At 33.9% G+C, this 15,371-nt stretch overlaps 1 protein-coding gene across 8 annotated transcripts in view; it reads right to left on the reverse strand.

The window, feature by feature from the left end:
* The window catches only part of LOC100473137 (disintegrin and metalloproteinase domain-containing protein 32), a 175,136-nt gene that overhangs the window by 11,079 nt on the left and 148,686 nt on the right, over window positions 1-15,371 (reverse strand). For 2 of the 8 annotated variants that reach the window (XM_034647554.1, XM_034647552.1), the window contains exons 18-19: window positions 8,538-8,637; window positions 7,784-7,943 (exon numbers count right to left, since the gene is read on the reverse strand). The exons of the other annotated variants lie outside the window; for them this stretch is intronic. In XM_034647554.1, coding sequence (XP_034503445.1) covers window positions 7,784-7,943; window positions 8,538-8,637 — 260 coding nt within the window. The remainder of the gene's footprint in view (window positions 1-7,783; window positions 7,944-8,537; window positions 8,638-15,371) is intronic. 8 annotated transcript variants of the gene reach the window in all.

Here is a 15,371-nt window from a genome sequence, read left to right on the forward strand (position 1 = left end):
AGATTTGCTTTTTCCTTATCTCTTCTGAACACAGAATACAGATTTGACCCTGACCCTGATTCTGCCTTTCATGCCCCAACTTTTAACTTTTATTCATTGATTTTGATAAAAACATTACATTTTGTGAATTTAAAGAACCCATACTGGTTTCTAGGCAATCTGACAGAATGAGAGGGCAGGGGGCAATTTCCCCTCTACATTCCTCATAACACAGAGGAGTGCTGAAAACAATAACACAAACACTGAATACATAACTGAGGTTAACAATAAGACTTCTCCTGGTGCTAGTAAAAGTGAAGAAACTGAGAGTTGAAATGGTAAACAGGAGCTAAAACTGAATAATTGCAGGGGCACCTAAACCAGTAATAACACCTTCAGGCTAGAGATTTAATAGCTCTTCCTTAGAAGGAGTTGAGGTTCCAGGCCTTTGCATGTGGGGAAACTGTGAGTTCCTTAATTAAACCTGGGAGCCATGAAGAGCCATACCACCCATGAAACACAGGTAATAAAGATTCTGACCTGTGGCCTTTAGAATGCATCAGGGAAATGAGGATATGTACATGGGGGAAAAAAATGCATCACTGAGCAAAGTAGGAATCCCAAAAAGTGTAATTTTAGGATTCCAGTTCATACTCCTATTAATTCCTGAATGCTGTGCATAGCAATTGTTTTAAATATTTTTGATTGATAAAAGAAGCAAAAGTGAAACAATCCACATGTATTTGTCTTCAACACAAAACATGCAGAATTCTTGTGGGAAAATCATAAGCACTGAAGATAAAAGAGTCTATGATTACAAACCACTAAGAGTTAATGGCAACAGCCACAGCAAAACAATGAATTCACTCACCAAAAACACAAATTATTAAAAAACGTTTATATAATATTTCAAATCTCCATAGAGATTTTTGCAAGAAGAGAATCCACAAATCTTAAACACGACAGTGATGGCAGAAGAACCGGTGAAATGAAAGAAAAATCTAACACAATGTGAGATGTAGATAAACATGAATGTGGTTGCAAACCATAAAGGTATACTACTAATTCTGATCAAAATGGAATAGCAGACTCAATTTACCCTCCTACCTAACACAAGTGAAAATCCAAACAAAATATATGAAATAAGTGGATTTCAGACATTGAATAGTAGGCAGCACAGGACAGTGATTTCTGATAGAGAGGAATAAAAAAGGTGAGACACCTATGATTGACCCTTCTTACTGTCTGGTGAGAGTTTCCAGGCTATGACACAGCCAGGGGGACCCGGGCAAAACCCAGAAATCTCACTGAGTTGAGCTAATAGAACTGGGGGTCTAGGGAGGCCGAGGCAGCTAGAATTCACAGAGAAAAATACCAGGAGGGAAAGAGCTGCAGAGAGAGAGAGAGTTCCTGAGATCTGTGGAGGGTCCCTCTTGAGTCTTCTGCAAAGTACTAATCATTGAATGCAAGTGAGGAAACTACTGAAGCCAGAGAAAAAACTATTTGAAATTGAGCAATCTTTAGTGTTCACGGGGACAAGAATAGCTTGTGTTCCCACCACCTGACTTTTAAAATACCATGTTTTGGAAAATTGGGTAGAGTTACTCAAAAGTGTATAGCCTCAGTAGTGGTGACTATTCTGATCCCACTAGCAAAACATTAAAAACAATGGTGTTAGAACAATTGGATATTCTTATGCAGAAAACAACCATTCTATCCATACCTTTTAACCTATACAAAACTTAATTCAAATTGGATATAGGCCTAAATGCAAAACCTAAAACTATAAAACTTTTAGAAGACAACACAGAAGAAAATTTGTATGAATTTTGGTTAGGCACTTATTTCCTAGATACAAAACTAAAATCATGATCTATAAAAGAAGAAATTCATAGATTGGATTTCATAAAAATTTAAAATTTTTGCTCTTTGGAAGAATAAAAAGATAAGCCTTAGATTATTCCTAGTCTACATACTTGCAAATCATATATAATAAGACTCATACTCAGAATATGTAAAGAACATTCAAAATGCAATAAAAAGAAAACAACCCATTTTAAAACAACCACAAGATCTGAACAACTCAGTAAACAAAAAGACAAGCTAATTAAAAAATGGGGCCTTTCACCTGGAACTACCATCTTCCAGCAACTTGTCAAAAGGTCCAACACAAAGGGAAAGAGGAATGGCACCAGCTATACATTCTTTAGGCCTTTTTGAAAACATGGAGTTGTTCCTTTAGCCACATACATGTGAATCTACAATTAAGATATTATAAACATCAAGGGAATGGGCACTGTTCAAAAAGGAATGTCCAACAAATATTACCATGGCAAAACTGAAAGAGTGTACGATATTAAGCATCCTGCTAAAATTAACAGAAAGATTCATGCCAAGACAATTAATGTACATAATGAGCATATCAAGCACTCTAAAACCAAGATAGTTTCCTAAAACATGTGAAGGAAAATGATCAGAAAAAGAAGGAAGCCAAAAAGAAAGGTACTTGGTGTTCAACTGAAGCACCAGTCTCCGCCACCCAGAGAAGAACATTTTGTGAGATTCAATCAAAAAGAGCCTGACCTGCTGGAACCTATTTCCTATGAAATCATGGCATAATAGTACAAAAATAAATAAGTAAAAGACCTCTGAACTATAAGTTTATTAATTACTTAATTATAAAATGGGCAGAAGATTTGAACACACACTTCTCCAAAGAAGAGGTACAGATGACAAATAACCACATATAACAAACAGCAATGTCATTAGTCATTATAGAGAAAAGTGACTTAAAAACACAGTAAGATGCCACTACACACTATCAGAATTGCTAAAATTCTAAAAAGAAATATATTACCATACTAAGCATTGGCGAGAATGTGGAAGAACTAGAATTCTCACATACTAGTAGCTGAACTATAAGATGGTACAGCTGTTTGGAGAAACAGTTCAGCTCTTTCTTTAGAAGCCAAACATACCTACCGCATTACCCTACCATTCATTCTTAGGTAACAACCCAAGAAAAAGAAAGCACATATTCACAGAGACTTGTATATAAATGTTCATAATGGCTTTATTTATAACAGCTAAATTCTGGAAACAACCCACACATCTATCAACAGATGAATGGATGAACAGATTATGCTGTATTTGTACAACTGAATACCTATCAGCAATAAAAAAGTACAACTACTGATATACATAAGAGCATGGATGGATTGCAAAATAATTATGATGAGTGAAATAAATCAGACAAAAATAAAGAGCACATACTGTATGATTCTATTTATACAGAATTCTAGAAAATGCAAGCTGAGCTGTAGTGACAAAGCAGATCAGCAGTACTGTGGGGATAAAGGAGATGGCAGAGAAAGGAGTACGGATTACCAAGGAACACAAGGAAGCGTTTGGGCATAACAGGTATCTCCATCATCTTGATTGTCATGAGTTTCATGAGTGTTACTTTTCAAATTATCAAAACGTACCAGATTATGAACTTAAAGAATATGCAGTTTACTGTATGTCAATTGTACCTCATTAAAACTGTATGTTATTTTATAAAAAGGACAAGCTATCACATAACAACATGGATGATCTCAAATGTATTATGCTAAGGGAAAGAAGGCAGACTCAAAACTCTACACACTATGATTCCATTTATACAAAATTCTGGAACAGGCAAAACTATAGCAAAGAAGACAGATCTGTCAGGGTCAGGAGCTGGAAGTGGGGTTAGAGGGAATTTGAGGGGTAATGGGATTGTTCTTTATTCTATGGTAGTCATGGTATGTGTATGTATTTGTTAAATTCATAGAATTACACACACTAAAAATATTAATTTTACTATATGTAAATTATAGCTCAGTTTTTAAAAGCCTGATACAATGAGCACTGAGTATTATATGCAACTAATGAAACACTGAATAATATATCAAAAACTAATGAGGTACTAAATTTAAATTTTTTAAAAAGCCTCATTCTAACACCAAAAGGAAAGAAGAAAAAGGAAGAGGAGGAGGAGGAGGAAGGGGAGAAGGAAAACAAACCATCATTGTCAGCACCACCATGGAGACCAGAATTGAAGACCCTAAAATACAGGAATTGCAGAAAAATAAAAGAGATAGAATGGGTAAGTGTCAATCATTGAAGAGATAATGATTAGAATTTTCTAGAATTGAAGAAAAACCTCATAATTAAAGATTATGCTGAGTTCAGAGCAGATAAATAAAAACAAACTCATCAGAACAGGTAATAATTTAGTAATAAGACTTTGGACAAAAGAATACTTGGAAAGCTAACTTAAAGAAGAAACACAGTTTAAGCATAAAGGTAAAACTGAATTAATTAAACTGACAGCAGACGTCTCATCACCAACAGTAAATGCCAGAATTCAGTGGCATATCACAAAAAGACTTATAGACATAATTGTTCACATAAAATGCTACACCCATACAAGAGTGAAAATGAAATAAAGCCATTTTCAGGCATATAAGTCAAACAGATTATTACACATGGACCATCACTGAAATAACTACTAAGACAGTGCTTCCTAAGAATAAAATTGAACCTAGAATGAAAAAAGCAGGATTCTTGGGGCGCCTAGGTGGCACAGCGGTTAAGCGTCTGCCTTCGGCTCAGGGCGTGATGCCGGCATTATAGGATCGAGCCCCACGTCAGGCTCCTCCGCTATGAGCCTGCTTCTTCCTCTCCCACTCCCCCTGCTTGTGTTCCCTCTCTCGCTGGCTGTCTCTATCTCTGTCAAATAAAAAAAAAAAATCTTAAAAAAAAAAAAAAAAAGAAAAAGCAGGATTCTGAAAAGAATAGTGATGATTGTGGTATCAAAAACCTTGTGATTAAATTTCATAATATTACATACACACACATACTCAAAAATGAGCACAAAAAAGACTGCATGTAAACACTGATGAATATGAATAAGGTCTGTAGTTTAATTATTAATATTGTACCAATACCAATTCCCTAGATGTGAAAATGCACTATGTTAATGTAAGATGTTATCATTAACAAAACCCAAATGAAAGGGATAAGGAAACTCTGTGTTATTTTTGCAAGTTTTTATATTTGTTAAATTTCAAAACAAAAGGTTTAAAAGAAAAGAATAGTAAGCAAAGACCTAGGAAATATAATAGGTAATCCTAGTAAGTACTGACTAAATGTAACAATAACAAAACAACACTAACTTATTTGGGGCAAAGTGAAAAGCCAAATTACAAACAATAGATGAAGAGAAGCTAGTGTTATAAGATCTTGCTGTAATTCAGATAACCATATATAATGATTAAATTTAGATGCTGTAGGGGCGCCTGGGTGGCTCAGTAGTTAAGCGTCTGCCTTTGGTTCAGGTCACGATCCCAGGGTCCTGGGATCAAGCCCTGCATCAGGCTCCCTGCTCAGCGGGAAGCCTGCTTCTCCCTCTCCCTCTGCTTGTGGTTCCCTCCCTCACTGTGTCTCTCTGTCAAATAAATAAAAAATCTTTTTAAAAAATTTAAAAAATAAAAATAAATTTAGATACTGTATATTACCTACAAATACTAAAATTTAAAGAAAACCATTTAAAAATAAAAAACAACATAAAAATGTGCAAAGTAATAGAAGAAAAAAGATAACAGAAAAAACACAATAAAGAAAATGGATTTGAGGAAAAGGAAAGAAAACATGCAAAAAAAAGATAAATAAGAAAAAATAAAATGGCAATTTTCAGTCTAAATATATGCCATCATATACTAAGCATATATGCATAGCAAACTCCACTATTGTATTCCATATAAAGGCTATTTATAAGAAACCAACTAAAAACAAAGACAGGTTAAGAATACGGGATGAAAAAAGATATACTAGGTAAGTCTAAATTTCAAAGACCATGTTGATATAGCAATATAAAACAGTGAGAATAGAATTTAAGAAAAAATTATTAATGATAAAAAGATAATACGCCAAGAAATCATAACTAAATTGAACATTAACACATTGTCATTGCCTCAGATTATATGAAGCCGAAGTTTCAAAACTCAGAGGGAAAGCCACAAAATACTGAAAAACTTTAGTTTGCTTCTCAGAGAAAATGAATTAATGAGCAGATGGGGGAATATCCCAATACAGATAAAAATGATTTGAAACAATATAATTAAAAAGTTTGTTTTTGAAACAAGAAAACAAACATGTTACAATAATTGAAGCATACCTACAGGCATACATTTTACAAAAATTGACTACCTTTCTGGTTCCAACATTTAAGAATAAATCATAGAAACAAGTCTCTCCCAATAAGGTAATAAAATTAGAAAATAATTTTTTCAGCAATCAAAATAAATCATATAATTGGAAAGTAAAGACTATATTCATAATTCAAACAAGAAATCATACTGGAAGTATCTAATTTTTTGAATGTCAACTATATATTAAAAACAAGAGTATACATGAAATGATATATAAAAGGGACAGTTTTAGCTTTAAAAGCATATATTGGAAATAAGAAAGACTGAAAATTAATTTCAAAAAAAGCATTAGACTCAAGAAAGCTAGAATTAAAACAGAGCAAAAGTAAAGAGAGCAGAAAGGAGGAAAAGAACACAACTTCAAGATAATAAAACACTAAGGAAATATAGAGATCTCTACAAACCCCCAAGTTATATTTTTTAAATTACCAATAAAACCTCTGAGAAGACTACTCATGAAAACGGGAAAAAAGAAAACACAGAAACAAAATTAGAATTCGAAGAGGAAATGTATCTCTTTTAAAGAAGGTTTTCATGTTTAAAATTATATATAATTCCAAAATAAAATAAAATATAATTCCAGATGTGGCACACTGATACAGCCATATGTAGCAAAAACATGTAATACATATCAACTTTCAGTGTAGAGGTTGTTCTCTGCAGAGATAATACTAGAAATGGATTGCAGCTGTAAATGTAATGGCTTATTTCATAAAAGAACCAAGAAAAATATTAACATTCGTTTACTTCCATGGGTGGGCAAATGAGTATTCGTCACCATGTTCTCTCTGTGTTTGAATTATTTTTTTAAATTAAAATATGTTCGGGGTGCCTGGACGGCTCAGTCGGTTAAGCATCTGACTCTCAGTTGGTGCAGGTCATGACCTCAGGGTCATGAGATCAAGCCCTTCGTCAGGCTGCTGTCAGGCTCCATGCTCAGTGTGAAGTCTGCTTCAGACTCTCTCTCCCTCTGCCCCTCGTCCCTATGCACTCTTCTCAAACTCTCTCTAAAATAAATAAATCTTAAAAAAAAAAAAAGATTCTCTCCCTGTCCCTCTGCCCCTTCCCCCACTAGTGCACACTCTCTCTTAAAAAAAAGTTAAATATGCTAAAGTCTAAATTATAAATTTGCCTTCTGAATACTTTTACCCAGAGAATAGTTTTAAAGTCATTTCTTACATAAAGCAGCAACGAAAATGGAAATATTTCATCTGTGATAAGGCCTAGAAATCTGCATTTCTAATAAATATTTCCGGTGGTTCTCCTGTAGGTAACACAGGTGACAATTTAGAACCACTAAAGTATTTGAAAGCAATACATAAGGATACATTTGAGTTCTTTCTCTCTCAATTTCCAAGGCAAAGACTTTGGCAAATTATTTGAATTATATTCCCAAATTTTTGCAACTTTAAAATGGGGATATTCAAAACTAGCTTACAAAATTAAATGAGATATTTATATAGTTCTCAAAATCCCTGTGAAATGTATAGCTGCTGCTCATGATACTGCCCTATATAGGACTAGAGGCAAATGGTACTAAATAACTTGGGAACACAAATTCAATTTACTCGCTACTTAGGAATTCCTCTTCCTTGGCAAACCACTTTTTCGAACTATTCCATGAAACGGCTATTATGGTTGCTATGATGATAACAGGTAAAGCAATGTAGAAACCTAGAAGCCACCGGTTCTTTTCAGCCTTCCTAAGAGCTCTTTCCACTGTTAAACCTAAAAATAGAAATACATTAAAAGTCAGAGTAAAAAAATTAAGCCATCTACTTTTACTTTCAAGTTGCAGCAAACCAATTCCAATGTTCTTAATTTTTGTTGTTATTCAAAGAACATGGAAAAATAGTAATAGAATCATAATACTTAGAACTATCTCTACAACCTCTCATTCTAAAAGATTAGAAAACAAGTTCCAGAAAGTTCCAACATATTCTACATTATAATGCAGCTATGGCAAAATCTCAGTATAGCACTCCTAAGTTGGACCCCAAAACTTCAATGATATATAATGTGGGATCATGTAATTGCAAGGTAATCCAACAAATTTACAGGATAGCCTAACAGAGAAAGTCAATGATATCAGTAAATAAAAATTTTAAAAGATACTCTCACTTTCAATCATGATATTGAGAGTTAATATTAGAAGAGCTAGATTAAGAAGACATACCTGGTTTTCATTTCTTGAAAAGAAGACTATTTACCTTTTAATTGCAAATATTGACTTCTAGGCAGCAAAAAATCTACCTTTGTTTTTGTGAAGATAAGCAATTTGAGAATTTATTAACTGAATATGTAAAGATATTAGATACTTGCCTTGTTTCCCAGACAAACTAGAAACTTCTCTGCCACGCCTTTTGCAAAACGGAGGCTGGTAGCCATCAAAACAATAGCACGTTTCATTGGAAGTGCATATCTAGGATCATTTTTAAAAACTTATATGATCATTTTAAATTATTTTCTCATAAAAAGTAAAATTATCAGATGGATCATCAAGCTTACTTTAATATTTTCATTTAGTGTAATTTCATTTATTTACAGAGATAATCCTACAAATCAAATGTTTGGTTTCTAATGCACACAAAAACATACACACAGTTTTTTAAAAAGTTATAGAGGCTCATAGAATTATATCAAGAAAATTTAATGCTTTCAAATATTCACCTGAAAACTTAGTTTGCAATTTCAGAAACATATCCTTAAATTCTAATGAAAATGAGACCCATTCCAGTGGCATCCTGGAGCCAGCTAGTATCACCTCCAGGGCTGATCGTGTAAATCTCTTCCTATCTCCAAGTTCAGTGACATTATGTGGTAGCTTGAAGTATTTGTACTTAAAAATGAGCATTTTACCCTTCCCCACTGTCCTTCACCAGAATTGGGTTGTGTTTTTTTGCTTTTATTTTTTTAAAGATTTTATTTATTTGAGAGAGAAAGAGGCAAGACAGGGAGAGAGAGAGAGAGAATGAGCGGGGGGTGGGGGGGATGGGGAGAGGGAGCAGCAGACTCCCTGCTGAGCAGGAAGCCCAATGCAGGAGTTGATCCCAGGACCCTGGGATCACAACCTCAGCTGATGTTTAACTAACTGAGCCCCCAGGTGCCCATTTGCCCAATTCTTAATCCAAGGGTTTTTGTATTCCAAGAGGCCATCAGATAATTAGATTAAGAACTGATGGTTTCTGTAATTAATAAATAAATAAATGAAATAATAATAGCAAACACCTTTATGGTACTTACTGTGTGAGCCTCTATTCTGAATACTACCTGGATTTACTCATTAAGTCCTCACAACAGCCCTGTGAGGTTTGGGACTATTATTATTCCCACTTTATAGATGAAGAAAATGAGGCATAGATATTTAACTTGTCAAAAGTTACATGGCTAGTAAGTGATGGAAAAAGGATTTAAACCTAAGCATTCTGGTTTCAGAGGCCCTGCCCTTGATCTCTTGCTATGCTTCCTCTCAAAATAATATAAAATTTCTCTGTTTCTAAGATCTCTATTTAACAACTTGAATCTAATTATGTGACTTATATGTACAGAGGGAAAAAGCGTTCTGTTCAGGGTATCCATTGCCTCAGCTTTTGTCACACCACTTTTATGCTGTGTATTGTGTATGTGTGTGTGTACTTTTACTCTGAAATAACTTCACAGAAGTGATGTTGTCTTTCTCAGAAGATATATGTTGTCAGTTTGTCCTCATACTGTATTGTTACTTTTGGATCACTTGGTTAACTGCTGTCTTCCAGGTTTTTCCTCTGTTACTATGCTTCCATTTGTAATTAATTAGTAATTTATAAGGAGATAGTTGTGAGATTCTGTAAGTATCTGAATCCTCATAAAACTTTCACCCACTAGTTTGAACATCCATTCATAATTATTTAATTTTATTATTCCTTCTATAACTGATTACACTGTAAGGAAGAATTTCCCCTTATCTTCATTTATTTCATTTATTTATTAAGTTATTCAGTTATTGCTATCAGTAATATGTTACTTATATGGTCAGATGATCTATGACAAGGATGCCAAGGCCTCTCAATGGGAAGTCTTATCTGCAAATGAAAACTGGGTATCCAAAGCAAAAGAATGAAATTAGACCTTTATATCACATCATGTACAAAAATTAACTCAAAATGCATTGAAGACCTAAATGTAAGACCTAAGACTATAAAACTCCTAGAAGAAAACATAGGGAAAAAGCTTTATGACATTGGACTTCACAATCATTTCTTGGACTAAAAGCACAAGCAACAATAGTAAAAATCGACAAATGGATCTACAACAAACTTAAAAACCTGTGCATCAAAGGATACAACCAAGAGAGCAAAAAGGTAATCTATTGAACAGGAGAAAAGACTTGCAAATCATATATCTAATAAGAGATTAATATCAAGAATATGCATAGAACTCATACAAATGGCCAATAAGAATATAAACAAACATTCAACATCAATAGTCATAAGAGAAATACAAATGAAAACCACAATGATATCACCCTATAGCCATCAGAATGACTACTATAAAAAAAGAAATCACAAAACAAGTGTTGGTGAAATTGGAACCCTTGGACACTGTTGGCAGGACTGTAAAATTGTGCAAATGCTATGGAAAACATTGGAAGTTGTTAAAAAGAAAAAAAAACACAGAATTACCATATGATCCAGCAGTCCTACTCCTGAGTACATACCTAAAAGAACTGAAAGCAGTCTCAAAGTGAAACTTTGCACACCTATTACCCAAGAAGTATTATTCACAAGAGCCAAGAGGTGTTAACAACCTAAATGTCCACTAACAGATGACTGTATTAACAAAATGTAGTACATACATACGAGGGAATATTATTCAACCTTAAAAAGGAAGGCAGTCCCATCACATGCTAAAACATAAATGGACTGAAATGAGCCATCAATAAAAGACAAATACTGTATTACTCCACTTATATGAGGTATCTAAAGCAGTCAAATTCATCAAAACAAAGTAGAATGGGGGTTTGCAGGGGCTGTTAGAATAGGGGAAAGTTAAGTTATCATTTAATGGATATTGCAATATTGTGATTTATAAGAAATAAATATTTCATCATTTAGATGACTGAAATATATTTCTCACATGTATTTGGTCTTTGTCCACAGTTCCTGGTTTACAGCTCCCATAACCCTTAGAATTTCCTGTACTGGGAGAGATAAAGGTATCTTTTGTTATGTGGTTGAAGTAAGTTTTGAAGGCATCTGAGGATGGGAGCTGGATGCCAGTGGAATCCATGTGGTTCCATGTGGCGGTGTGATTAGAGGGTTGGAACTTTCATTCCTGCCTTCCCTCCCAACCTTCACAGAGGTTGAATCAATTGTCAATGGCCAATGATTTAATCTGTTGTGCCTATGTAATCAATCCTCCATAAAAACCCAAAAGGACAGGGTTCAGAGAGCTTCTGGGTTGGTAGACATGTGAAGATTTGAGGACAGTGTGCATACAGAGAGGGCATGAAAGTTCGGCATCCTTTCCCTATACCTTGCCCTATACATCTCTTCCACCTGGCTGTACCTGAATTATATCCTTTTATAATAAAAGAGTAATCTAGTAAGCAAAATGCTTCTCTAAGTTGTGTGAGCCACTCTAGCAAATTAATTGAATCCAAGGAGGGAATCTTGGGAACCTCTGATTTATAGCCAGTTAGAAGTACAGGTAACAACCTGGGCTTACAACTGATGTCTGGATTGAGTTACCAAGGAGGAAGTCATTGGAACTTCCAATCTATAGCCAACTGGTCAGAAGCATAGGTGATAGCCTAGGATATCACCTAGGATAGCAACTGGCATATGTTGGGCGGGGGGTTGTGTGTGCAGTCTTGTAGGACTGGACCCTTAACCTATGGAATCTGATGTCATCTTTGGGTAGATAGAATTGAATTGAATTCTGCTGGTGTCCAAGAATTGCTTTTTGGTATAGGAGGAACCCTAGCACCCACATTGGAAACTGGGTGCTCAGAATACCAAAAAGAGTATCAGAGTTTCATATTTGCAAGATAAAAAAGTTATGGAGATCTGTTTCACAACAATGCAAATATATGTAATACTACTGAACTGCAGACTTAAAAATGTTAAGATGGAAAACTTTGTTTTTTTACCACGGTAAAAATCATTCATATCAGCTTTATTCAAGATAGCCAAAACTTGAAACTATCCAGTTATCATCAACAGATAAATGAATAGTTTAATATCCATGAAATGAGATACTAAAAGCAACAGAAACAAACTATTTTGTCTAAGTATGTTACAAATGCCACCACTCATTATTATTGTTTACTTGAAATAGTCAATTATCTTTTTAAAAACATTTAAATGAAATATAGTATTTTATCCACATATTTTTCATTCCAGCACTCTTCAATGTTTTGTTTAGATCCACATTTCCACCTAAAATTATTTTCCTTCTACCTAAATATAGTTTAATATTTCCTTTAGCGCATATTTTCTAGCAATAAATTCTCTCAGATGTTCATACCAAAAAGAGTCTTTTCTATCCTTAATTTTTAAAATATTTCATTGGTTACAGAATACTTTATTTACCCCTTTTCCCTCACATTTAAATAATGTAATTTAGTTGTTTTCAATCTTACATATTTTCTGATAAAAAGTCTGAAGCTATTCTTGTCATTGTTCCTCTGGACATAGTGTATCTTTCTTCTCCAACCACATTTAAAATATTCTCATTAATGTTGGTTTTCCGTAATTTGATTATAATGTGCCTTCATGTGTATTTCTTTGTGTTTTTCTGGCTTGAGATTTATTAAATTTCTTGGAACTCTGAGTTTATGGTTTTCACCAAATTTTGAAAATTATTAAAAATTTTTCTAGCCTCCTCTGTCTCTTCTCCTTCTGCAACTCTAATTACAGGTACACCAAACCATTTGATATCACCCCAGGAATTACTGGTTCAAGTTTTTTTTCAATCTTTTTCCTTCAGTTTGAATAGTTTCTATTGGCTTATCTTTAAATTCACTGAAATTATCTTCTGTATCTGCTGAGTTGTTAATCCCATCCATGGAATTTTTCATTTCAGTTATGATATTTTCCCATTTCTAGAAATTCTATGTATGCTTTATATATCCCATTTATTATTATGTTAATATTTGCTGAATACATGAGAAAATTTAGAATCACTTTTAAAAGTCCCTGTCAGCTAATTATATCATTTTAAACATTCCAGGGTCTATTTTTATTGGCTAATTTTTTCTCCTGGTGTGGGTTACATAATTCTCCCTCTTTGCATATTTCCTTACTTTTAAAAATCTTATGCTGGATATTGTGGATATTATATTGTAGAATGTATAGATTTTGTTGCTTTCCTTTAAAGATTGCTATACTTTGTGCTGGGAGTCTTTTATTTGCAAAACAGATTGATCAAAGCCTGTTTTTAAACTTTGATATGGAAGATCTCAAATATCCTTTTCTCTAGGGCAAATTTACTGCTGCTGGTGCAGTAATGACTTTTCTGGGGTTTCTAGCGAATGTTCCAAGTTTTCTAGAGTTTAGTAAGTTGCATGAATAGAAATGAATGTGCAAACATTATTAACTTTCCTACACTCTAAGTGTAACGGGAAAAGATCCCTAATCACGCTAAAAACAAACTATGGAATATGGAGAAAAAATTTTAAAAAGCAATATTCAACATCACATGAAAAAAAACATAAAACTTTCCTGAAAATAATATCAAAGATTTGAATAAATAATCCAAGAAAGAATAATTAGAAAACTTGACATATATAATATTAATATTTAATTGATTTTTACCAACTGCTGTAAAACATAAAACAGTATTATACCATTGTGAGAATAGTCAGATCAATAAATAGAACAGCCATTACACATATCTGACAAATGATAATGTACACAGCACCACATCTTAGATACCACATGGAAATTGGAAGCCCAATGGGCAAAGGGCAGGAACAGTTTTTTTCTATTAGAATATATCTATCAAGTGAGGTTTTAGGGTGCCTGGGTGGCTGTTGGTTAAGCATCTGCCTTCGGCTCAGGTCATGATCCTAGGGTCCTGGAATCGAGGCGAGTCAGCTTCTCCTTCTCCCTCTGCCACTCCCCCTGCTTTTTCTCTCTCTCTTCCTCTCTCTCCCTCTCTCAAACAAAATCTTTTTTAAAAAAGATGAGGTTTTAATTCTTTTAAATGATAACCATAACATCAAAACAAAATATTTCAACTCTAAGAATACAATACATATACACCATATTTTAGGTTTGTACTCCTAAAGTATGATTTGCACTTTTTTAAACATAAATTGAACTTAGCATTGGATGTATGGATTAGTTTTGTTAAGATTCATCAGTACCACACATACTGACTTGCTCTTAAGTTTTTATTTAAATTTCAGTTAATTAACATACAGTATAATATTAATTTCAGATGTAAAATATAATGATTCAACAGTTCCGTACAAAACCCTCTGCTCATCACAACCAAAGTGCATTCCTTAATTCCCACCACCTATTTAACCCAGCCCCCGGCCCACCTCCCCTCTGGTAATCATCAGTTTGTTCTCTAGAGTTCAGAGTCTCTTTTATGGTCTGCCTCTCTCTTTTTTCCCCTTTGCTCATTTGTTACTTTTCTTAAATTCCACATATTAGTGAAATCATAAGGTATTTGTCTTTCTCTGTCTTATTTTACCCAGCAAAATATTCTCTAGCTCCATCCACACCACTGCAAATGGCAAGATTTCATTCTTTTTTATGGCTGAGTAATATTCCATTGTGTACATATACCATATCTTTTTTATCCATTCAGCACTCAGTGGACACTTGGGCAGTTTCCATAATTTGGCTATTATACATAATGCTGCTATAAACATTGGGGTGCATGTATCCTCTGAATTAATGTTTTTGTATTCTTTGGTTAAATACTTAGTATCGTAATTGCTGAATTCAGTAAAGTCACAGGATACAAAATCAAAAAACAGAAATCTGCTACATTTCTATATACTAATAATGTAGCAGCAGAAAGAGAAATCAAGGAATCAATCCTATTTACAACTGCATCAAAAACAATAAGATACATAGGAATAAACCTAACCAAAGAGATAAAACACCTGTACTATGAAAACTATAAAACACTGATGAAAGAAATTGAAGAAGACACAAA

Source organism: Ailuropoda melanoleuca, chromosome 18 (genome assembly GCF_002007445.2).
Source record: "Ailuropoda melanoleuca isolate Jingjing chromosome 18, ASM200744v2, whole genome shotgun sequence".
Taxonomy (NCBI): Eukaryota; Metazoa; Chordata; class Mammalia; order Carnivora; family Ursidae; genus Ailuropoda; species Ailuropoda melanoleuca.